The sequence below is a fragment of the Falco cherrug genome, chromosome 6 (genome assembly GCF_023634085.1).
Source record: "Falco cherrug isolate bFalChe1 chromosome 6, bFalChe1.pri, whole genome shotgun sequence".
In the NCBI taxonomy this organism is placed as follows: domain Eukaryota; kingdom Metazoa; phylum Chordata; class Aves; order Falconiformes; family Falconidae; genus Falco; species Falco cherrug.
In genome coordinates this window covers 11,369,151-11,395,711 of record NC_073702.1, presented here as the reverse complement: position 1 = coordinate 11,395,711, position 26,561 = coordinate 11,369,151, and the positions used below count along the sequence as shown (strand labels likewise).

At 40.0% G+C, this 26,561-nt stretch overlaps 1 protein-coding gene across 3 annotated transcripts; it reads right to left on the bottom strand.

Moving 5' to 3' along the window:
- Positions 1-1,539: 1,539 nt before the first annotated feature.
- On the bottom strand, positions 1,540-25,729 carry SLC17A5 (solute carrier family 17 member 5). 3 transcript variants are annotated; one of them, XM_055714486.1, is made up of 11 exons: positions 25,492-25,729; positions 21,908-22,104; positions 19,815-20,048; positions 19,197-19,284; positions 16,134-16,220; positions 14,781-14,899; positions 13,748-13,906; positions 11,197-11,329; positions 9,780-9,927; positions 4,813-4,903; positions 1,540-3,248 (listed from the first exon to the last, which is right to left on the bottom strand). In XM_055714486.1, the coding sequence occupies exons 1-11, from the start codon at positions 25,550-25,552 to the stop codon at positions 3,111-3,113; spliced, it is 1,455 nt and encodes a 484-aa protein (XP_055570461.1). In that variant the 5' UTR covers positions 25,553-25,729; the 3' UTR covers positions 1,540-3,110. The 3 variants fall into 3 exon arrangements, with proteins under 3 accessions (XP_055570461.1, XP_055570462.1, XP_027672975.1); XM_055714487.1 differs by lacking the exon at positions 25,492-25,729 and adding an exon at positions 25,071-25,091; XM_027817174.2 differs by lacking the exon at positions 25,492-25,729 and adding an exon at positions 24,426-24,919.
- Between the last annotated feature and the right edge of the window lie 832 nt (positions 25,730-26,561).

Here is a 26,561-nt window from a genome sequence, read left to right as displayed (position 1 = left end):
TACTTTGTGGCCTTTCCTCTTTTGAAAAGCATGATGAAGACACTTTTCCAGGCTGTAAAATACCACGGTTCAGATCTCAGGTCAATACCCATGTCATGTGCTCTAGGATATTCTGTGAAGAGTTATTCCATCTCTTACTAATGTTGGTAAAACTTTGCACTAAATTTTCGAAAAATATATTTAAGCAGAATTGTGTTAGATGGAGACATTGAGGAGAATGTGCTTAAAAATACCTGGCAACACTAAGACAAGTTCCCAAACCAGTAGTTCAACTTGTGCTCCGAAATGGGTGAAATCTGGTTTTGAACTGACTTCCCTCATTCCAGGTGGACATCCTAATCACAGGGTTCTGGATGGAATGGAGAGCACAACTTGTTGCTCTGGTATACCTGTTAAGGAAATGCAGCAAAAAGTAACAATCAAAGGATTGTTTCAGGAAAACAGCCACCACAAAAAACCTACCCAATTTTTGTCAAGATCCTGTGCCACACAGGTAAACCAAGACAAGTACTCAAACCCCTTGTTACTTCTGAAAACACAGAATATGAGAAATGTTTTTGAACAGATGAAACTGACTGAGAACACTGTGCAAACAGGAACATTGCAATGCAATAGAAACAGTATCATGATTAGCACAAAATACTTGGACACCTTTTTCCTACAGATTTTCCTCTTTCTGAGCATGATGCAGAAAGGTAATTTAAGTGGTTTTTGGGATTTTCTTGTTTCTTATGTGTGAAGAGCCGCACTGAATCAAGAGCAAGAATCCCATGCTGGTTTTGATACTTTTAAAAGTAAAATTGGAAATAGTTATGTACTACTAAATTAATTGGAGCTCGTTGTCTAGAAACAATTAAGGATTTATAGCATTTTTTCCCTCCTTCAAGATCACTTAGAAGTTACACAGTATACAAAGTAAGTATTAATGGTGCATTAGACGAGGAGAAAATAAGATCTAGTATGCTAGTAAAAAGTTTCTGGACTGCTCAGTTGCTGGTATGCCTAAAATGGATTGAGTTTTAACTGAATCCAGTTCAGGCTCATTTCAGCGATACAGAGAATGTCTACATTCACTTTTACTGCATCTACTCCCTTAAGTATGTATTTTTTAATTTTGATATTCTGAACTGAATTGTTTTCAAGGAAAAATACTAAAAGCATGGGAAGCTGGAGCTTCTAACTTCAGAAGAAGAGAAACTGCAACCCTGTCTGTATGTTGCCCTGCTTATGATCTCTAGAAAAGCAAAGGCATAAATTAATCTATATTAAGAAACATTTTTTTTAAACTTTTCCCTCGCCTTTTTAAACAAGGCTCCTGAAAGAGTACCCATTTCTATAAACACAAAGCAAAATTATTCCTTTTAATACAGTGTCAGGTGGAAGACAGTACTCACCTGTGAAACTAGACAGGAAACTTCTGAAGCGGGTGATTTTTCAGGAAAATAACAAACATCCCTTAATACAGTCACCAATCTTGTTCAGCATACTTTGAGAACGGTGTTCTAACTTCAGGGAGATAGTAATTTTCAACAACAGATGCACATGTAACTACTCATTCCATTTATTGTGGAAACACTGAAGACACAATATAGCTTTAACATACTCCCACTGAACAACTACTAATTTAATCTGAACTTCACACTGTTTATTGTGGAAATGCTGCTGCAGACACAAACTCAGATTTAAACACAGTTCCACCATCAGAGAACATGACACTTCAAGGAAGGTCAAAACAAACTGGCCCTTAAAGATAAAAAGAACAGGCAGATGCCATTTCCTAGAAATGAAAGCAGGTAGGCTCCACTGGAGCAACTTTAGTACTGGGCTTTTCTTTTGGATTGGTGGTAAATGAAAAACCCAGAGCCCAGTGATTTTTCTTCTTTTCTAATTGCTCCAACCCAGGAATCTTTGGCACAGGAATTTTTTTTGCTTTGTGACTACAAGATCATTCAGTCATTTGTTCTTAACAAGGCCGCCGCTTTCACAGACTTCATTTAATGCTACCATGTGGCATTTAACTGCATGTTGTGCAAAGGATGCTCTTGAGTGTGAAATTCTACGTTGATAGGAAACTAATAGCATCAGGTTATTGCACTAGTTCTTTTTTACTCTACTTTTATCTAACAAATAAGGCTGTTGGAGAAGAGTACTGATTTTCATCATTATTCCCTACACTAGCCTTATTTTATGGCATTTACCTTGACAAGCTGACAAATGTATCTACATGCAAGAGGAAATAATTCCACTGCATTGATTTAAAGAGAGAAAAAATGAACTACCAAACGGAAAGTTATTTTAAAGTAAGCATGCAGATATTCTATTTCTAGTTCACTCTTGCACACTGCCTAGATTTAAACCACAGAGTTGCACTGCTTCTGCTTTGCACAGATGAATAAAAATAAGGCCTATTTAAAAAACCTGCACCACAGAGAGCAGTAACACATGGGTTATTCTGTCAGTCGTAACAGTACCTTTTACTTCCTCATCACTCTATCAATTGTGAAGCTGTATTCATGAAACAGGGAATGTATATGTATCAAAAACTTGTGTGTAAAATAGATTAAAATTATGTTTGCATTTCTTAGACATCAATTAAAACACTGACAAAATAAAAGCCTTATAAAAGACTGTAGAAAACTAGAGCTCTTCTAGACCTTTGAACAGCAAAAACCCTATCTCATCACGGAAATCAAAACATTTTTTGGGTACAATCCTTTGCATGCTATTCCTCCTTACAGTGCTACATAATCACTTTGCTTTTTCCTCTCATTTCAGTATCAACAAACATCTGCCTACACATTAATTCCGAAAATATTAATTAAAAACTGGAAAGAATTGGAACCTAGCACACCAATTTAAAAAGTTGTCTCTGATCATATATTTGATATCAAGTCTTAGCATGAAACTATTATATTTAATTCAAGTAGTTTCTTGTTAGGAAATAGCACACATAGGCTGTCAAATGATTTTCAGTACCAAAGATATACAGATAAAATAGTTTAACTGAGAAGCTCTGAAGACTCCTAGGCATCAGTCGGGAAGGCACTTTTCCGGTCACGTAATTCTAGTGCATTGGGATTCAGCACAGCTTTGGTATTTCAACATCTCCTTCAATTTCTAGGCAAGTGATATCCACTGACTGCCCAGTCCTGAACTTCTCCACTTGCAAATAATGTAAAGAAAATTGCTCCAAACAGATTAATAGAAGCAGCAATATAGAAAACCGTCTGCCATTCTCCCACAGTATTCTGTTGGGGGGGGGGGGGGGGAGGAAAAAAAAAAAAATGCAGTCAATGTGCAGCTCCACACTCAAGAAAAACTAATTTTAAAACCAATGCTACATGCCTTGCCTATTTAAATGTAAATTCTATTCAGTATGATTTCACAGCAACATAAAAGCATTATAAACTTAACAGATCAAATCATCAGTATAGTCAACCTCAGTTTAATAATACGGCTTACACAGATCGTCTAACACAGCTCTGACAGGATTATCTGGATCAGTTTATCATCTGAGATGCAGAACCTTCACATCAAAATTCACATTTGCACAAATGCTACACAAACTCAGAGAATCTTACTGTAAGGGGAAACACTACCTTGCTTTTAAGTCAGGCGACCCAGTAGCTGAAGTGCTCTACACTATATAGTTTGCTGTTTTTAACGACTACTGGGTGGATAGGCCAGAATCATAAGGTTTTTAGCCCAAACAAGGTAGCTATCTTTACTCAGATTTCAAGAGGAATCCTCTACACTCTAGTGTTTAACAAAGGCCTTAAGACATGGGTAGCAAAGAGCTGTGGCTTGTTTGGTTTTGGGGTTTCTTTTCTTTTTAAGTAAAGAATTAATATCTGTAGACGTCTTAAACATTTTTTTTATTATTTTTTTTTTTAGTTCCAGGTGACTGCTGTAACAAACCCGTAAACAATCTTACTACAAAACAAGAATAATACCAGGACATTGCATTAGTGTGGGGAAAAAAACCAACCAAACAAGAAAAAAATCCCACTTGTTAAGATGGCTGGAAGAATTAATTTGTTTGAACTCATGTATAAATGAACATTTTAATATTATTTTTAAGGAAATCACTGGAATGATCACCAACTCCAAAATTTTAGTTGTATCAATAAACTTATTCCTCCCGTCTTCCTTTCTTAAAGGATTTTAGAATAAGACATACAGTTGATTTAACAAAAAAATAAATTAATCAAACAACTCTGCTCCCTTTTTCTGCCCCAGCCTTTAACTAAACCATCTTGGAAGTAAAATCTAACACTGTTAAAGTTAGGTGTCTTGTGAAACTAACACATCTTAGAATGTACGCACATTACAGGATTAGGACAAAGGGATGCATTATAAAACCCACACATTTGAATCTAGCTTCTCATTCATCTGACAAATGTTGACCTTACAACTCAACACGTGTGACAGCTTGATTTTAAAAAGAGCAAGTAAGAACTTGTCTTAATTTGCTGAAACAATACCACAACTGTCTTACCTAGTTGGCATTTTTACAGAGTTTTACTGTGAAAAAAACATATTAATTTTATTCCTACAGAATATAAGGGATGAATCATTAATATTTTAAAGTCCTACATAGGTCTTGGATTTTACCTTTAAGTAATCAGGTATCTTTTACCTGATCAGAATCAGAAGAATAAAGGCAAGGAATTAAGTCATTCACAGCAACGGAACAGTACAACTTAAATGTATAACCCAGATTTCATTTAATGGCTGCAGACTTAAGACGACAGAACTTTCATTCAATGAAGATAAAAACATAACAACTGAAAAAATAGTAAGCAGACTTACGTTATGAGTGAGGTTCTTGGCAATAACTGGCCCCACCATTCCTGGGATAGTAGCAAAAGAATTTGTGATCCCCAGGAGAATTCCAGCATACCTGTAAGAGAAATGGTTAACACTGCTTATTAACTTATCCTGCTTATCAGTCATGGAAACAATTTTGTCACATAGGCCTCATCTTTATTACACAGACAAATTAAAACACAAATATTCTAGTGGGAATGGCTTGCTTTTATTCTAATAAGAACTCACTGACAACTTGGTATGTACATTTTTAGGGACATGGTTTAGTGGTGGGCTTCACAGTGTTAGGTTAACAGTTGAACTTGACCTTAAAGGTCCTTCCCAACTTAAATGATTCTATATGTCCCTCTTTTCCAGAGGCTAGTGACAGAATTTAAGTTAAATTACTCAAGTCTTTGCTCAGGATCCATAATCCAAACTCACGTACCCTTTGCTAAACCACAACCAAACTGGAATGGATCCATTGGAGAAGTTAGAAAACAAACATTACATGCCTTGGAAGGTGAAAGATAAGGAGCATGACAGAATGCTGGTTGGCAACAGTAAGAGTTGGTTCAGGTATCATTACTAAAAAGTGTCTGCCAAGAAGGCAGTATCACCAGTGCAGATGGGTATCCCTGCTTACACTACAGACCGTGTGCTCCAAAGACCTGAGTTCAGAGCGCTGCAGCAATCCTTCCCTTCAGCGTTCTGTGGGTCAAGGCCAATGGGGAATGGGTCTGAATTAACCAGTTTTGCTGGTTGCCATTCCTGCAGCTCCATTCTGAGGCTTCCTGTTCCATGAATGTGTTGCTATCACACGCACGTGCATGCATATGCACCAGCAGCAGCAAGAACTTGATGGGTAAAGATAGTAACTTGCTTAATATCTGAGTCTCAGCACCTCATCTCTAAGCAATTAAAGATCTCTCTCACAGGAGTGTTGCAATACCAAAAGATGATGTTTGAAACTGTACCACAAGTGCAGACTTGTGAGAGAGACTGAAGAGAAATAAGAGCTAGACATTCTACAGCAGACCTTGACCTTCCAAACACCAGAGTACAGATCCCTGCGGTTCTGATTTTCAAGGTGGATTTGCTGGCTGAAGAAACATATGAAATACTAATAGTTGCAGTTTACCACAGGAGAAAGAAATTATTGCCCAGTGATCATTCTAGGCTGTTTAGCAGAGTGAAATTGTGTCTTCACCAATTTTAACACAACAGAAACATAATTCTCTCTAAAGAGAGATGCATAGCTTTGACATTTTTGTTTACCAAAACAAAAAAATTCAACCATACAGAATTGTTATAAAAGGTTGTAATATGTGTATCCAGTCCAACAATATTGGAGAAACAGGTGGTTTTTCCTGAGAAAGAGAATCAGTTATCTAGCCTAACAGTTGATTGTTTTCTTGAGAGTCAACGCTACGTATCAGTTTAAAGCACAGCACTGTATTTTAGACTGAGCTCCAACGCCTTAATGATAGCGATCTTTATTTCTTACAGATGTAGCATGCAGTCCTCTTACCTTGGAAAGTGTTTAAGAATTAATAAGCCTTTATGAAGCTGAATGTGAAAGCCTAGAAGTTTCCCATAGGAAAAAAAGCACATACTTAAAGGCTTTAAATGGAGTTTTTCTGTAAAACCAAATGAATTTTGTCTTGAACATGTTTAAGCATTACAATACTGCTAACACTCACTTTCAAAAGTAAACATGGTTTGTGTCCCTGGCCGCCAAAGATCTTTGGCAACCAATTACTGGCTAAATGCATCTGGTTATGCTCAGTGTTCCTGACATAGGTTACATTCTTGATAATGCTTACTGTTTGATGCAGATAACTGCTATGCCACTCCCTTAGCACAACGGAGAGTCCCATATGAAATGGGAAAGCAAAAAAATGACATGTCTGTAGAGCAAGACCAACAGCAAGCTGTTGGTCTGGTTCTTATGGCATAGTGGGGATAACCAAATACAAGTCGACTTGCAAAGCAGTTTAGTAGTAAAATCATGATTAAAAAAACCCAGCTATGCAAAGTGCTTAGTGTATAACAGAGCCATGGGAATACTATGAGGGCTCATGCTAACAGCATTACTAAAAATCGTAACCATGGCAATGTATTGATGTATGTATTGGTGAACGTCTGCCTTCATTTCATCCAACAAAGCTCAGAGAGTTGCAAAAAGTTAAGTGTGTGTGTACGTAAGTTATCTTTTCCCTCTCATCTTAGATGGTTTTATATTTTTGTATTTGAAGAAGGTATCTTTCTATGACCTTTGTTACAAGGACATGCCCTTTTCCTTCTATCTTCATTTGGACAGATTTACTCTGAATTAAAGCACACATGTGCTGAATAGAGAACCATCAATTTCAATAAAACAGCATCCAGCCTGACCATGTTGCCATCCAGCAAAGTCTTCCTGCATATGCAACCATTCACCTATAGAGGTGATGCCTGGCCAAAGTCCCTCAACTATCAGCAAGGCACCAGTATACTCCTCCCTTCAGCCTATCTGAGAGGAAAGAAGGGCTAGAGGAGCTTGTCTTGTTTAAATGCAAAGGGAATAAAAGCAGGACTTTGTCAAGGGTAGGAAGATAGAGTGGGATTTGGTCAGAGGGATCAGCAGCAGTTCATGTGGTGAATCTAATTATGCCTGCTGACATGCATCATTATTTTTTTCTTGTGGCTTTTTTCAACAACTTAAAATACTTTGTATACCATTATATACAACATCGCCCTTGAAATAAGTGCAAAGTGAAGTATCAGTCAAATTATAAAATACATACAACATCCTAGTTCTAGAAACCTCAGCTGTCACCTGCACACATCCTTGTGCATATGCCTCACACAGGCACACACTACAGTTGCATGATTTCCTTTTTCCTCTGACTGCTCTGTTGCACTTAGTGGACAGGATGAATTATATTCACTTAATGAGCACCATTTAATATTTTGTTTCACTTCACTTGCTCAATGCATGGACCCAAACCTTGCTTTCTGCATACTATTCAGCTGTTGCAAGTAGAATTTTAATCATCCCAAATGCTTTTCAGTAGAACTTTTCACAATATTAGGTTATTTTCCCAACACTCTTGAGAGGGGGTGACAATGTGAAACCCATCCTATGGACAGGAAATGAAAACATAGGCCAAGAATGTATGTGGCTACTAGATGCTTGATTTGAGATCCTTCGGGTCTCATTTTAAAAGTATTTAACAGCATTGTTCATATATCCAAAGCATAGCTCCACTGACTTCTGCCTGCACTCTGAGTAACTCTGAGTAATTTTTGCCAACCAGAACTGAATAGTTTGAAGATGGATACAAAAACAAGCAATAAATAACCTAGGCCTCAGTTAATCTCACTGGATCCAACATCAGCTTCTCAGCCGAGATGTTTAAATTTGGACTCCAGCTGCTGCAGACTCCCTTTACACATGATGTAGTCTGAGCCAGTCTCAAGAAGTTCCCACCACTCTTCATAACTAAAGACGAGTCCAGATTCCTAAAGCCAGAGGGTATGAACATGGTCCTCACAAGAATCTGACTTAACACGTGCAAACTCTGTGAGAGTTACCCAAATTCTGCCATTAAGTAACTTACAGTAGTAATGCCTTTTGACATTAATGCTTATGTTTTGTATTTTTAAACAGAGACATAAGACAAATTGACTACAAGTTGGAGTTATGTTCTACATTTTTAGGAAATTAACCGTTGCAGTTCTGCAAAGTGAAGCTGGAAACAGAAGTTGTATAATGGCCCCATAATACCCCAGATGCACTGCTTTAACTACATCTTATAAATTTGTGATTTTACCTGATTTAAAACAAGGCACAGCACAGAAACTATTCTTCTTACTTTCATATTCAATTCATAGTACAAGCTGTTAATAGCTGTCCACTGACACCTTCCCTCTTGCTTGGTACCTCATCTCATCTGCCAAGACTGATTGCGCTCCCACTATTTCATATTCATCTGTCAAGTCAAAACTTGTATGTCGTGGTGGACATGACCACCACCCTTCCAACTGCCAAAGCTTGGGTGCCATCTTCAATGTGGACCTGAGGTTTCCCAGAAGTTGTCCAGATTTAAAGATTTGTTTTCTAGGTAACATTTCTATGAAATGGTCCCCCCCCTCTTTACTTACACTTAAACTCTTTTCATTTTACACATTAGTAGAGAAACACTCCCCTCTTTGGTCATAAAGTCATTTGACCCTGCTCATATCTAAGTGATACCACAAATGGGTAAATGAATGACAAAGCAAAGTACTTGACTTTTACTAGTGCAAAGAATGCTCGTGTGGACTTCCAAAAAAATACATGCACATCCATGCTTTTTAGGAAACTGAAGAATCTGTCAGATCGTGAATTTGTAACACAGTGGAGAAATTACAGCCTCAAGTCTAATTTTCCTTTCTTAAAAGTTAGTCATTTAAGAGCAATTGTACATATCTGATATGTCACCTGCTGATAATGGGTCACCTACTCATGAGAAGATTTTGATACTGATGCATAGAATGTTTTTCAAATACAAATTTGCCTGTATCACAGTGCTTAAATATGGTAATTCATGCTAAATTTTGATAGCTCTGATGGTAAAGCTTAAAAGAGTGAAATATTTAATTGTATCGTGCTGTTCCAAAAACAGTGTCCTATTAAGATCCTGAATCAAATAAGATAAAAATCTAGTAAATATGATTACAGGAATTATATCACTTATTACTGCAGGATCAAAAATGGAATTGTTCTAAACTGTTGTTCCTATCACACCCTCTACCATACTTCCACTTTTTGCAAATACAATGCTTAATCCTGTAAACCTGAGTCGCTGTCAGTGTTTACATTCCAGGTCTGTACAGCACATGGTTTCATAGTTAAGTCTCCCAGGCACCCCCAGCAACACATTTATGACCACTGAATTTTTTTTTGTATCACATGCACTAACAATAGCTTCAGCAATACTTACGAAGGTGCTATGTCCAGGTGGTTGATGCTGTAGCCAGATGTACAAAATCCTCCTAGTGTTGTTGATATGGTTACGAATGCAACAGCCAGTGCATAGTTGCAGCCTATGAATCCAGCTGCTACTAAGAACACCGCAGGTCCAATCATTCCTTTAAGACAGAAATCTTGCAGTCAATGGACTTTTAATATGAGACACATTAAAAGCCTCTATGCTGTGCATACATTTTCTATATAACTTCCACTACCACCTAGTGTACAGATCCAGCACTGCACTACCTGCGTGACAGTGGGCATCAAGCAGGGAAGAGCAGATGGGTCGCAAACCTGTTGCTGCCTCAGGAAACTGTAGCCAGAGCAAGAAAATCCCACCCTAGCTCCAAAGAACAAACTTCAGCTAGATAAAAATTCAACAAAAATGAACAGATACTGAAAGTGACCTAACAAATTAGTTTTATATATTGTTATAAAAATAACAGGAGCCACACTGACATTGGTGAACAGTGCGCTGCAAAGAAATGATCCCCATTTAACTCCCCAGGCTTCAGGAACAAACACTGACTTCTACAGACCATAATAAAATAAAGCTGGAAGATTTAATATAAAGACATACATACACATATGTATGTATGCATATTTCTCCTGTAGGCAGCTTCTAGAATGAGTTGTACTTAAAAAAAAAAAAAAAAGATGCTTGAGAGTTTGTTATAGGAACTGCTTTAAAGAAAACAATTAAATCAGCAGAATTAAGAAGGAACAAGGATGGGCACACAGCAAGCAGACTGCAACTTATGTGAATCTCCCCTCTCATCCCTTCTTTCCACTGTCCCCTCTTTTAATCGGCAATCAACATCTTCCTAAATACAACCTTTTACCTGTCTTCGTTAAAAACCCAATCTTGTTGATCTCTTGGTGATTTTGGATCATCTCCCAAATAGTCAAGACTATTTTGGATTCTATTTGATCTTCCTACCCTGGTAGCAACTGTAAATTTTGCAAGTATATTCCTATTCAGTTACTTAAGTCTTAAATAAACAAAATATTGAACAAAACAGGGCTGGGAATAGGCTCACGCAGAACAATACTCCATCTCAGTTTGAGAAAGTCATTCACAAGCAATCATCACCACTTTAATGGTGATTCTGCCTGACCATTTATTTAATCAGTTTGATCGTAAGAATGATGTATCTTGACCTAAACAAAGCTTCTGGCAATCTCTTATCATTCTCTTAACCAATAGGTCTAGTTTTTAATTGAAAAAGATAGGATTTACTCTTGACAAATTAATGTACAAATAAAGCTGCTCCTCTCAAGCCATGCACAATCCTGCCTAGTCTCACAGCAGAATTTCACACTAGTCTCCCAAACCCTTCAGACTGATACGGTGGTATGTTCCAAACAGAGATGATACTTGCACCTACCTATTAGGGTAAAACATTTGCGAACACAAACAGTGGACAAGTTCTGTTTTTCCCGTAAATAATCAGCAATTTGCCCAGACAGAATTATACATAACCAGCAGCCAAAATAAGGTAGGGCAGACAAAAACCCATTCTGTTAAGGAGATAAAAAAAGACAGTTAAGACAATGAAATGACAATTCAATATGCTGAAAAATCACTTGTCCTAGGGCATTAACAGAGACTGAACCAGAGGTGTCAAAACCACCCACCCACATAACTATTGTTGGTGTTACCATAAGAGAGAAATAGCAGAGCATTTTGAAGTTAACAATGTGTAAATTCTCCATTGCATGACTTAATCCATAACTACTAATGCAGCGAGACCAAAAACTCAAAGATTGAAATCAGCAATTGAGTTCAAGAAAAACAAAACTATACATAAAGGTATCTTGGGGACCTGATCACACAAGTTTCCAGAAACACCAATTTCAAGTAGGACAGGCTATTGAGTGAGTTACTTTAGCAAGTAGAAGCTGTAAATATTATTCAGAATTTTGAAAGTTATATGGAATCTCCGGGGGTTGTACTGCTACAATTCTTCCACGTTACATTATCCCGTATCTATCTGCTGCACCATCTGACGCTGGCTGTAATCACAGACAAGAGTCAGAAGTAGGTATTTCATGAGAACGAGGCTGGACATTCCACGATCCCAAAGTAAAGTTATCATTCAGGACTTGACATTACTTACAGTGGAGTCACCTGTTAACTCCCACTACTTTAAACAAGAGCTGTTTAGAGCCTTCTGCCCGATTCTGCATGGTTTTTCTGATGAGGGGAAAAAAGTGGTTCTACTAAACTGCATAAATTTCCAGCCCTTCCATACAATTGTGGAAATTATTGATAACAGAGCTATAATTTGACTTAATCTCTGATTAAAAAGAGGTATGTGGATAGCTATTGGATAGAAATACTCTTAACATCTATATACTATTATAAAATGTGTATTTGTCAAAGCAGAAGTGAAAGCTCTCCTACGAAATTTATTTTTAAATGAGATGAGAAACACATTCCCACCTGAAATCCACTCTATCAGAACTCAAACATGCTGCCTGTTAGATTCCAATGCTCATCTTTCAAAAGCAGTAAGTAAAATTTTGAAAAAGAGAATATAGTCTCAGTAATAAAAACCCCCTAACTTCTTTTGAAGCACTGTTCAAAGACACAGCATTATTTTTAACCTATCCCATTATTATAGGATGGAAACCGGTGCACTACACAGTAGCAACTGTATAATATTTCAACAGTAATGCAATTTCCATCTAAACAGCTGGCAACAAAGTTAGTCCAACACCATTATGCAAGTGAATTTAAGTCACTCCAAAAAGAAGAAACATTACCCAGAGACACAGGAAACCACTTCAGAGCAGAACCTATTAGCATTTAATGCAGTGGCATTTTGTAAAACACCTGCAATTGAGGGCTGTGGTAGCAAATGACTTTCATAGATGACTATGCAGGTATTCCCTCAAGAGGTATAATAAGGAACCCGACCAGCAACTTCAGGTGTGGTTTTTTTTCCAGCCATTTTGCAGCTTGCCTACTGCAACATTCTCTTCTAACATGGAGACTCCCCATCTTTTTCTCTCAAGATTGCTGGCTTCATCTCTTTCTTGCATGGTGCGCATCTTCAGTTTGCTCTAAACTAGTCTCATGTGTTAAAACAGGAAAAGACTATGCTAAACTTCTTGAAATTTCTGAGCACGTTTTTACTTAAGCTTAGTTTACCTGGAGAAGCTGGTACAGCTATCAAAAACCTTCTAATTAAAGAAAGACCAGTACAGTAAATTAATTGCTATAAATAAGAATGTTCCACATGCCCTGCCCTCATAATTTTTTCCTGATGAGTAATTTTCATTTTTAAAAATTTTCTTGAAGAGCACTGTATCTGACCTTAATGGCTTTGTTTCATCCTATCTACCCTGCTCATTGAGGGAAGGAAAGAAAATTATGATTTGGAAAGGTATGCAATCAGACTGAAGCTTCCCACCCTGGCCCTCCCTTCCCCACCCCCCCCGCCTTAAATTACTTTAAAAAATGCCACTTGTTCAATTATTAATTATTCCCTTAGCTTTATTTTTCTGTTTTAACTGGAAATGTTTTCCTTTATGAGTGAACAAAGAAATAAAGATAGGATTTCAGAAGCCATAAAACACGTATAAAATCTGAAGCAATCATACAAACCATAAACCAGAGAAAAATATTTTTATAGTTATTGTTTTAAATCAGAGCAGGTAAAAATGAGTAATATGCATCTTCAGCCACAAAAATGAGCTTGAAAGCTAGCATTAAGCTAAATGTCAAGTAAGTCCTGAAAAAAAAGTGGAAATTACAAGGCAGGCAACAGTTTTTATGCATCTGCTTAATTGTAAGGATTTATTTTACTATTTCCCAGCTATACATCTACATTCCAAGGTTCTTAAACTGGTTGCTCTATTCTAAACAGCAGAGAAGATCCCCGTTACTTAATTTCTTTAATTCAGAAGAAAGTGACTATATTTTTATCTTACCTCCTGTGCATCAAACCGCAGGATCTCCTTCATGTAGGTGGGCAAGAGTGTAAGAAGAGTATAGAAAGTCCAATTATAAGAAAAGTGTGCCACAACGATAGCCCAGAGTGGAAGGGACTCCAGTATAGGTCTCCAGGGAACAGATTTCAGTGTCGAAAGCTAGCAAGCAGAAGACAGAGAAAAAGGGAAGAGAAAGTGTAATCAGGACATTGACGTGAACATTTAGCAAATATAGTGTTTTGATCCTACCTAAATCTATGCTGAGCATTCATTCTGAAGGGCACAAGGAGTCTGTCAATAGATGCAAGTCATCAGCAATGAATGAATTACTGTGTTCAGTTCTCACTGAAGATATACTAATGTATATTACTGTTCTGTTGTTTACTATTGCAAAGTAAACCAATTACTATTGTTTTGTAATCAGAATTTCAAAAAGTATGATTTCCCTTGTTGACATTTTTTGCCTCCTGCTTTTACTATAAATCATTAAATATTTAAAGTCACCCCTCACGTGTTTATCTAAATGAATCTGTCCTACTTAATGCTAGATACTAACTTTGGTCTCTCAGCCAGCTTCACAGGCTGTAAATACATATTCCCAATCACAGGAATAAACTCTTATTCACACTTTAGGAACTGGCTCATCAGCATTTTCAAAATGTTTTTTCAGCAAAAAGTAATCTCTTCCTTACTCTAGAAGACACGTCGAAAAGAAGTTGTAAAATGTAATATTGCGAAGTTTAAAGACATTATACAGGTCAGGATCTGGTTTAAAGAGAAGTGATGGACTTCAGCTTTTTATTTAAAAAGCCCCACAACAAAGTCTGTGACAAAAGGCATTATTATAAATGCTTTGTTTGATTACTGATTGTTTCTCACTTATACAACTGCACTACATTTTTAATTTGTTTGACAAACATTGTCTCCATCTCAGATTAAGGATGTTTTTGTAGGCATCAACAGAGCATGATGCTAATGACAATATTTGTGGTTTACATTCTCACTTAAGTATGATTATAACAAAGTGCTATACCTGATCTTTTAGAGAAGAGAGTATATATTCTCTTTCAGCACATGAAATGTTCCTGTGAGTTTCTGGTGTATCACTAATGAACCACATCCAGAAGAAGAACCATAATACACCAAGTGCACCTATTGTTAGGAGAAGATGGGTGAAAAGATAGAAATAAAAACATAAGCAGTTATGTCGAGTGAATGACACTCTCTGATTACTTAGTTGCAAGTTTTTTTCCAAATACTCCAATATAATTTTAAATTAACATTATTTTTCTATCTACTTACAAACAGTAGTTCCCCAAAGTGTCTTAACAATACACATTTAGAAGTAATAAACAATAAAGAGGACTAAGCAGGAAAGTGGTTTTGGTTAGGTTTTTTTCCTTCCACTTGTGGAAGTGCCTCACACAACAAGAAAGTTGCATACACACACATACTGTATTTTTATCAGTCACATGAAATGGCCACAAAGGATATGGCTCACCCAGAGGAAATAAAAAATCACATTAGGTTTAAACACAAAAAATACTTGTGCACATACAGAGAATATCACTACATAGAGCTTAACTGACATACCAGTCCTCCTTTTCTTTAAGCCAATCCCAGAACTGTCACTTGAAAAAGGTAACTTATTTAATAGTCAGTCCAAATCGACTATAGTTTTATATAACCACAGCATTGTAAACTTATTTACTTTTGTCCAGTTCTTTGTTTTGAATTCTTTTTATTTATACAAAAATTGGAGGTGGTTTTATTGAGGAAAGTGTAACCCTTGTCTTTTATTCTGATTCTCCCTTCCCCATGCATTATAGGAAATGGCTCAGACATGTAAACAGACCTGCAAAAACATCAGTTAGAACATGACACGCTGTTAGAAAATATTTTCTGTGTTTGAGCTTCTTCTAGAACATAACTCACAGCAAACATGCTATGCCTTGCATTTGGGGCATTCCTTCAGGGTTCCTGTGACTGTTAGATTTTCCACACAGTTCCCATTTAAAGCAGCAGTAACTTTTCACATGTTCTTTTATTCAGAGTAGAAGTGTGTTCCTGGGATTAAAGTTATTAACTCAATTTCACACTTCAAATAAGAAATTTCAGCCTGCTGTTCCAAGTGGCAGGAGAGTTAAGAACATTTGACTTGTACCAGCTTTTGTCCAACTCAGGGACAGCTTTGCTCATTGGAAGCAAGACTTACAGAGCCACACACAGGAATCTACGTAACTAAGTATCTCTAATTTCCCAGGAGGAATAAAACAGTAACACTACATGTCAAACATGTTTTTAAAGTTTAAAATAAGTTTTATAATATATCATGCTTTTAAAAAAGAATATGGGCTGTACTTTCAATAATTGAAAAAACACTTACCAAATATGTAAAACACGTAAACCCAGTTCATATAGTAGCAAATTAAACCAGATAGTGGTAGAGAGACAACAGTTCCCAGCTGTGCACCTACCAGAAGAAAGCAAAACAAAGCAGAAAACAAAAAGAAAAGTAGTTTAAGGGGTCTATAGGAGATCTAAGTGGCATATCACTTATGTTATTTTTCTGTAATAAATCATGCAGAAAAGATTTATCACCCCAGTATGGGGCTGAGAGAAACACAGACACAATAAGCTGCTTTGGCAGCTCCAAATAAACAGAGCCAACAAGCCCTAAGCATCCAAAATTGCAAGTAAAAAGCAATAAGAGACAGGCATTCTTGGCACATTTGTCTCCAATAAAGTGATGCCTCTAGTACATCCAAAACAATGCAAGTGAGTCAAATGGAATTGCTGCAAAACACAAGAGAGCTGATCACAGTATAATTGAGGACTTGGGGGAGGCGGGGGTGGGGGGGTATAATATTTTGTGTGTGTGACTGGTAACCTGTTTGCATTTCTATTAACTACTACCACCTCCACAGAAACAGGAATGCTAGAAACAAGAGCCAGAAGACATCCATATAACCGGTAGGTTCAAATCCCATGGTCCCTGAATTCAACAGGGTGTAGGACCAGGCAAGGACAAAGGGAAAGATGAGTAGATTTCAGTTCAGATACAAGCCAAAAGCAGGAAAGAACTATTCCTATGAGTTTATAATTCAATATACATTTTGCAAAGGATGGCAGGTTCCTCCACTCCAAATTTAAACCAGAAACCCAAACCATGTTATTTACATACTTAGGAACTCTACTGGTGATACATAGCAGACCTTGCCTCTTATTTTTAGTTATATGACCAGTTCTCCAAACCTAATCTCAATTTAGAAAACATTAGATTATGTTGATACACTGGCTGCCTAGATTCCATCTTCATGGAAACAATTATTTTTGAGGCAGAAAAATTCAACCACAAACAACAAAACCACATACGTCATACAAAATATAAATCAAAACAACAACTACATATAATCTTAATCATACGTTCTCTTAGAAAATTAATATGATCATAATTAAATAAACCACAGATCACATGACTGCTAACCATGAAAATGTGGGGAAAAGGAAACACTGCAGTTTACACAAGATGCCTTATCCATCCATGACTTAACAATTGGCCGTTCAAGGCCCCAGACTCCTCTTACTAGTACATTAGCATATAGTTTCACAAGATATAAAAGGACAGTTTAAAAGCTCCCAATTGTTAAATGCAGTAGAAGCCATTCCCAGCTCTGTGCTCTCTGCTTGTGCGCTGGCTCTCAGACAGAGACATAATTTTAAAGCAGATTTAATTCATTATTAAGGCCAAAAACAAATACAAAAAAGAGAAAAAGTTTTCTGCTGCATTAGGTAGGTTAAAGTGGCTCATGGAAGGGTCTGATGAGTGCCTGAAATAGCACAAAAGAAGGAATGAGACACTTGGCTAGGAGGAAAATGGGGAAATGTGCAGAAGAAAGGGTCAAGGCTTCATTCCTGTTAGCACAAGTGAGTCACTAGACTGGTTTAGCTGCCTGAGAAACTAGCCACAACTTACATGATATAGCCCTGTCTTCTTGACGAAGCCCAGGCCGAATAGGAAAGCTGTAACAGAATTATACTAACAAGAGTGAGTGAAACAAACCATCACATCATTAAGTGATTGCAAAATTTGTCATCCTCAAAGAAATAACATCAATTTTGACTAGTAAATTTAGAAATCTACGCTTTTCATCTGCCCCACAATGTGACTGGCCAATAAATCCCTAGAACAGGCAAAGGCTCAGTGAAGATGGGCAAAAGCAATGTGTCAGTGAAGCTCAGGGAATAATGCAGGGTGTGACTGCCCACAGCTGTTTTGAAGAAAGCCGACTTTATCTCAACAGAGGGGACCAGAGGGTGGCCTTTGTTTTAGATAAACAGCTATGTCAGTTAAGTGAATCAGCTGGTGGTGCAAATGTTTCTCCCCAGGTTCATTCAAAGTGTGGCTGTTTCCCTGAGTTAGCCAGACCAGCATGACAGGAGCGAATACATGATTCAGCCCAACATCAAGTATGAAAACTAAACAACTAAGCAGAATTTCTAAGAGAACAACAGACTTGAGCTGCCTTCAACCCAAATGTGTATTGCAATTGTTGTATTTTGCCAAGTGTTAACTTACATCTGTACTGTGCTTTCATATATTTTGTATCACACTGCTAAATCAAATCCTGTGTAACGTCAAATATCTTCAAACAAGCAAATTTGATATCAAATATTACACCTTCCACGTGCAGAATATTTAAGAGAATCTGGTCAGAGAGTTTTGGACTCTGACAGGGAGCTCTTGCAACAAGACCTGGGACCTTGGACATTTTCTTCCTTGAGTTCTGGTCAGAGAGTTTTGGACTCTGACAGGGAGCTCTTGCAACAAGACCTGGGACCTTGGACATTTTCTTCCTTGAGTTCTGGTCAGAGAGTTTTGGACTCTGACAGGGAGCTCTTGCAACAAGACCTGGGACCTTGGACATTTTCTTCCTTGAGTTCTGGTCAGAGAGTTTTGGACTCTGACAGGGAGCTCTTGCAACAAGACCTGGGACCTTGGACATTTTCTTCCTTGAGTTCTGGTCAGAGAGTTTTGGACTCTGACAGGGAGCTCTTGCAACAAGACCTGGGACCTTGGACATTTTCTTCCTTGAGTTCCTCCAAAAACACTTCACAAAACCCCAAACATTTCTATCCTGTGATTCTGCCTCCAGGTTTTTGTTCCTAATACTAAGTCTCCTTTATTTACAGTATCTTCTCTTAATCAGCTTCACAGTAACTATTTGCACCACTTTTTACCAAAGTTAGACTGAAGTTTATACTTAGCTGCAGATCTTTTTCTCAGGGTTATAAAAGCCATGAATAAATGAAGATAATGAATGCAAAGTAATATTTAATTCAATGTTATGCTTTCCACATTAAATGTAAATCCCTTTGATTTAAGTCAATCCTCCCTGTTACTGCAGTAAAAATGTATAATCCCATTATCAGCGTGGGAATTTCTCACCTGCATATGAAATACTAAGAAGCTTGCTGCGTTCCAGTGGAGGAGCCCAAGAAGACCACATTGAATGCATAGCTGGGAAGGTAACACCCTAGAAAACAACATTTAATTCTGTTGAAATGCAACAATTTTACAACTCCTTTGGAGTTTGCATGTTTCGAAGCATATTTAATTAAAAAGCAGTAGTACAATCTGTTAGTTTCTTGTTTAGCAAGAAACCACTTTAAAAAAAAAGCGTGCAAGGTGTGAGAGTAAGGAGGCAGAATTAATTTCTCTTGCTTTTGATTCTGTATATACTGGAAAACCTGCAAGAATATAAACAATACTGTTCTGGGTTCCTGGTTTCTGAAAAATGAGAAAGGATAACTCTCATTTTGTCTCAAGTGTCATTACAAATAAAATCTTGTGTCCTTTGAAAAGCTTAGGCTAAAATACAGTGCAAACTTTTTAACTATTCAAAAAATTTAAAACTAAGCTACTTAAAAGCTACCAAAAAAAAAAGCTTACTACAAAAGCCACAATACTACTCCAGCATACCAACACCTACAGGGTCTAATAACTACAATTTTATTAATAAACTACTCAAATACATTTTCAAGTTACACAGAGAAAAAGGATTACCTCTCCCAGTCCTTCCAAGGCTCTGACAGCTATGAGGTAGCCAACTCCCAGATCTGCAGCTAAGGGAGTAAGCAGGGTGAATACAGATGTACCAAAGACGCCAAACCCCATCAATAGCTTCCCTCCAATTTTGCTTGCAAGATATCCTCCTGGAATCTGAGTAACAATATAGCCATAGAAAAAAGAACCAAGGATCCATCCCTGAGTATCAGCGTCCCAAGAATACTTTTCCCCCTAAAAAGAGAAAAAACCCACAAAATGCAGTAAGTTCAAAATAGCAGTTTCTCTGACCATATATTACATAACTTTGAGCCATCATTTAGTCCTTTATACCTAAATTACAAATCCTTTGTGGCCTCCTCCTTAGGGTCTCCTATCTCTAAATATATCTGTACTGTGTTCAAAGTTGTGTTTAAAGCAAATTCAGGTAGTTCACAGTCTGTCCAGACACATCTTGCTCTAGCCCAAGTATGAAAATCTTCACAGCGTGAAATATAAGTGCTCAGGCAGTTACCCCTTTCTGAGTTCTAAGCAGCTTGGGTTAGGTGACACAGGTACAGATTACGTGGTCTGCATGAGCCTGAATCCCACTTCTGTATCACAGTGTGGACATTCTGTCATGCTTTAGAAAACGGCTCTTCCTGCAGGACATTTATGGACGGAAAAGCAAACAAGGAGATACAGTGCTTAAATATAATATAAAGAAAGCGCAGCCAAGGACAGGACTCACTAGGTTAGGTAGAATAATGGAACAAACAACAGAGGGAAGATGAATTTAGCAAAGTAATAAAAACAAAGGTTACTGAGATAAGGGGCCTGAAGCTATGAAGTCAGCCAGCAAGAAGACATGAACTGTTGCCCAATAAAGTGATTCTTAAGTTTGGGATCACTTCCAAAAGCCCAATTTATGAGCATCTAAATAAGCAGTACACATTTCGCAGAAGTGATGAGACAAAAATCTTCTTCCCATAAAGTTCACAATTATAATTTGCTCATTATAAATAATAAATGACCTCTAAATCATAAAATCATAGAACGGTTTGGGTTGGAAGGCACCCTAAAGATCATCTAGTTCCACCCCTGCAGGGACACCTCCCACTGGACCAGGTTGCTCAAAGCCCCATCCAACCTGACCTTGAGCACTCCCAGGGATGAGGCATCCACAGCTTCTCTGGGCAACCTGCTCCAGTGCCTTACCACCCTCACAGGGAAGAACTTCTTCCCAATATCTAATCTAAATCTACCCTCTTTCAGTTTAAAGCTATTTCCCCTTGTCCTGTCACTACATGCCCTTGTAAAAAGCCCTTCTCCAGCTTCCTTGTAGGTCCCCTTGAGGTACTGGAAGGCTGCTACAAGGTCTCCCTTCTCTTCTCCAGGCTGAGCAATCCCAACTCCCTCAGCATGTCTTCACAGAAGAGGTGCTCCAGCCCTCTGGTCATCAAAACCAAGCAAACAAAATGAAGGCAGGAAGACAGGAAGAATGCTCAGTAATAAACTTCAATTATAAGATGAGATCTACGCAAGTCCAAATTCACAAAGTTGATGATTTGGCTTTTTTAAAAGCAGTTCTGTTCAGTTAAGAAAAGTGATTTTAAGGATTACTGGAAAAGAAGTCAGAGACAAAGGATATGAAGACAAGAATCATGATCTGGGAAAGAGGAAAGAGATCAAAGAAGGGAGGAGAAAGATATTGCATGTTAATTTGTAACGAAACTTCACGCCATGGAGACTGTATGAAGAACAGGCAAATATGAACAGTGATGTGAGCTCTGACACAGATATAACGGTAACAGTTGATTGCTGACATATAAAACAGTGAGTCACAGTAGATCTACAAGGTCAGATTGGTCAATTGGTAAGGAATAGCACAGAAAGGATGTATGTAAAAAAACCCTAACCCTGAGCACAGCACTTTTGAATTAGCTCGTCATTTAAGGCTATTATTCAGAATAGCTTTAAAAGAACCACTGACAAGACTATCTGGTAACAAACAGCCTGTTCTCTTGCCACCTAAGCATGAGTCATCAATCACAGACTTCTACTCAAAACACTTTTACATGCCACATTACAGGACAATACGTTTCAGACCTCACCGTTGTGTTGCGAGGAACATTTATGGTGGAAGAATGCTCTGGACACACATTGGAAGTCGTATTCTTTGCTAAGGTTGTGTTAGGTTCTACCATATCCACCAGAGCAACGCTTAGGTTCACACGTAACGCATACAGGAGGAAGAACCCAAAAAAGGCCAGTAGTGCTAGATTGTAGCGAGCCGAGCAGCATGCAGGGACTGAAATGAAAGCAAATGAGAAATTTTTGTTTTAGCAGAACCTAACAAAATAGGAACTACTGATAAGTAGCTTTTACTAGTAATCTCAGAAATTTATGGGTAATAAAAAATATAGGCAAGAAACCAAGCTAAGCATTCTAGTCTTCAGGGGTGTATTCTATAGGTGTAGAGGCTGGGGGCTGGAGCGTGGAAAGCCCACTTTTCTACTGACTTGCAAAACAAATCTAATTCCGGTTCAGACAACTGGTAGCTACCCACACAAGTGTAGGGACTGCAGTGGAAACATGGTGTATGGTCTGCAGAAATGATCTAGAAACACGGTTTCAAAAACTCCTCTCCAAAATACAGTAATATTTATTCAACGTAGAACTTTGCACTAAAAAAAACCACAACCCTCTAAGATTAGCAGGAAGTGGTTCAAGAAAAAGAGAGACTTAAACCAGTGTTAAAAACAGTCATTGAGATTCCAGGCTGTTTTCTAGGACAAGTTTTCCTTCTCTAAGTTGGCTTATAAAGGAATATGCATTTGCTGACAGCTGCCAATCAGAGAAAACTAGCAGAAAGGGGAATGGCAAACACTGTGAAACAGCACCACTTTCCTGGTTGCGCAGTACACCCCGCTTCCAAGTCACCATACAGCAATGAAGTTGACAACGGAAAATGAGTCTTAGATTCAGCATAAAACCTGTGTTGTGGCATTCAGTTGATTCTGTCAGCGGTTTAAACCCAGATATCAGACTTTGCACTGTAACACTGCTATTGATTCCTGTTTACAGTAGTACAAGGCAGCATTTGGCAAAGATTGGTCATCAGTATCAGGAGATTCATATCAGAGTTGAGCTGTAACTTGGCCAGCATATCACCAGTGGCAATACATTTTGTATCTATACAACATAGAGTTCACAGCTCTGCAGACGTTCTTTATGAGCTGGGAATGCCTGACCCTCCTGAGTGAACCATCAAACTGTTGAGAAACTGCTTGAACAATCTGCTGAATTTACAAATAGGGGGTGGAGTTTCTCCCCTTGTGAGGAAACTACAATGCTGACAGAAAATTTTAAAACTTGGACGCCTGGAACTCTGGGACGGTTAAGGATCAGCACCTTCAGATATTACATCAGTCTACAGTGATCTCATCTTTCTCTGACTGTTCACAATTCAAACGTGAACAAGTACACCTATGAACAACATGATTCATTGGAGCTTCCTCTGCCGCTGCAGTACGTCTCTTGACTTGATTCTCTATCTGCACTAAGAATCAAAAAGCATGCCCTGTGGACAAGCTATCTAAAGACTTTCCCCTTCCCAGTAGCTTCCTTGAAACAAGGAATGAACCTATGAGATGGTGTGTTTTTCAGTGGGGGCACCAACAGAGCCTTCCTGCAAGACTGTATTTTCCATGAAAGTAGTAGAACTTCCCCATTTTTGATTTCTCTAACCCTGACCAACTTTATGTGAAGTTCACAGCGGCTGCACAAGTTGTTAAAATGACAGAGATGCTGGTTTTGCTATGTTCACTTAGTAAAGAGTAATAAGTAAGGCTACTGTACAAAAATGCAAAATGTCTTCCAGACCTGTGGTAATTGCAGCTTGCCTCAGCAGCATTTGAAAAAGGCATATCTGATTTTTAAATGACATGAAGGAGAGCAGCCAAGATTTTATTGCTTACTTTAAAAACAATAGGCACCAAGTACAGGAAGCATTTACTGCACAAAAACTAGTCAAGCAGCTTCTTTGTCCTTATTGTTGTTTAAAAAGCAATTTGTCTTAAGTAGAAAATGTATAGTGACATAATTTATAACAATGAATAGAATTACAGGTAAAGCTATTTAACCTTTCCACTGCCTGTATTTGCTGGGGTTAAACAATATTAACAGAAGGCTGAATATCACACTGATGATGCAACCCCTCCTTGGAAATGCAGATTAACTGGAACATGCATTACTTCTCTGGAAGTCTCTTAGTGTTACACACCTTGTCTGGAGAGCAAGCTCCACAAGACAGTGCGAGAACTTAAGATCACTAACGTTGGATTTTTTTAAACTGTAAATAGTTTATCGTAAAAAAAATAATAATCTAACAAATACATAGATCTGCAAGTCTGAAACAAATGGCTGCTGACTTACTGCTTCCCTGTCTTTCCACCAAGTGTGTTTGCAATACCTGAGAATATTAGATCAGGTTAACAGAACAGAAGATTCGAGAAGATTCCAGATGCATTTCAGACACCCATCTCTTCAGGGGATTGCTATAAGCAAAGAGACACAGACATTCACCCCCCTAAAGTTTAAGAAGGCTAACCATAATGTTCCAGGCCTTACCTTGACTGGTAGTCTTGGGTCCTACCTGCATAGTTAATTCTGATTTCAGGGGCATGTTTTATAAAAAACGTAGCCCTAGTTGAACAAGATTCTTCAGCTGCAGTTAAAAAAAAAACAGGTCTGTGCTGCAAGCTGCATGGCAGTTAAAGGAAATTGCTCTTCTGCTGTATTTTTCCTTGTGGGTGAGGCGAACCACCTCAAGTGAAGCACGGTGCATTGTGCAAACTTAAAAACGTATCGCTTTAGTAACTGACTTGAATGCAAATTTCCCTCTTTCTGGCACTTTTCAGTTACTTTCTTAGCAGCCCCTCTTGCTGCAGTTGTACATTTCTCAAGTAGGTTAGAGTATTTTTGCATGGCATACTGAAGAAATGTAAAATCACACTGTACTCTTGACAGTTTGCACGTTCCGGGAAACAAAGCAGCACAGGCACCTCCCTAAACATGTGAGCTGTGCTGTAAGCCCTGACCCTATAACGACCCTCATCTCCTATCATTATCCTCGTGCCTTCTCCCACCTTCCTTCCTCTCCATACTCCCATTTCCTTCCTCTCCATACTTCCAAAGCAAGCAATTAGTCCTACTCAAATTCTGTCTGAAAATGAAATACTGCCATAACCTCGGCAGACCCCCACAGTCACTCACCGCTAGGCGGGCGTTTAGGCTGGCACTGCCCCCTCGCCCTCACGGCAGGGCCGCGGAGCCGAGGGCAGGCACTGCGCACCTGCCTCCCGCCGCGCCCCGAACGTCACAGGCGCCTCAGAGCGCGGGGTGAATCTCCCGGGCCCGCGGGAGCCGGGCGGCCGCCACGCTGACTGGGGCGCCGCGACCACCTGCGAGCCCCGGGCCCAGGCCCCGGCCCCCACAGGGACGCGCTCGGCCCGCGCCCCGCAGCTGCGCGGCGCCATGGCAACGCGACGCCGCCACACCCGGGCCGCGGCACCGCCAGGGAGGCGGTGCCGGGCTCCGCGGCCTCGGGCGGTGCCGGTCCGCAGCGAGCAGGGAGCTCGGCCCGGCGCGGTCTGCCGGGGCGGTTGCCCTCGGTGCCGCCTCCCGCTTCTCTCACCCGTGCCGGGCTGAGACTCCTTCAGCAGCGGGGTGCGGTCCTCTCCCTCCTCGGTCTCCATCTCGCTGCCACACGGACCGCGCAGCGCGCCCAGGGCCAGACCGCCAGCCGCCACCGCTGAGAGGACGGCAGTGCGGCTGCCCGCGCCGCAGCCCGCCCGCCCCGCGCTGCTCTGCGGTGCTGTGCCCCGCCGGTGCCGGCCAGCGGCAGCTGCAGCCCCTGGCGGTCATGTGATGAGCACTGACGGGCGGAAACGGCTTCAGCCGCAGCGCGGCACCGCTCCCGGCCCGCCCTCGGCGGCCATCTTTGGTGAGGGCAGGGGCCGCGCCACCCGGCCATCTGCAGGGCGCGGGCGGCCGCTCCCGCTCCCCCTCCCACGGGGGACTGGCTGACTGGCCGGCTGGCTGACCGACTGGCTGACTGACTAGCTGGCTGGCTGACTGACTGGCTGACTGACTGGCTGACTGGCTGGCTGACTGACTGGCTGGCTGGCTGACTGACTGGCTGGCTGGCTGACTGACTAGCTGGCTGGCTGACTGGCTGGCTGACTGACTAGCTGGCTGACTGGCTGACTGACTAGCTGGCTGACTGGCTGACTAGCGGGCGGGTGGGGAATAGCGGACGCGCTGACCGGCGGCCGGGCTGCGGGTGTCGCTGTGCGGTGTGTCTCGACTGTTGGGCAAAGTTCCTCATTCCGAGGACCACCGAGGCGAATGGCGGCTGCTCTCCGCGGGGCCGTGGCGGGGGGCTGGCGGCCGTGAGCTGTTTCGAGCCTTGACCCGACAGGAGCGGGTCGCGCCGCGGGCAGCGCGGGGGCTCGGCTCCGCGCTGAGGGCTGCGGGCGGCGGCCGCGGGGCCGCACCAGACGCGGCTGCGCTGGGGAAGGCGAGGGGCCCCGCGGAGCGGCTCAGCTGCGGCAGCCGTGTCCGGAGCGGGGAAGCTCGCAGCGCGGGTGCGGGGTTTCTCTGTAACCGCTGCAGTGCCCTGTTATGTCAATAAATGGCAGTTCCCGTATCACATTCTGCGGCGTGTGGCCTTGAAATGCACCTAAACAAAGGAATAAGCATCAT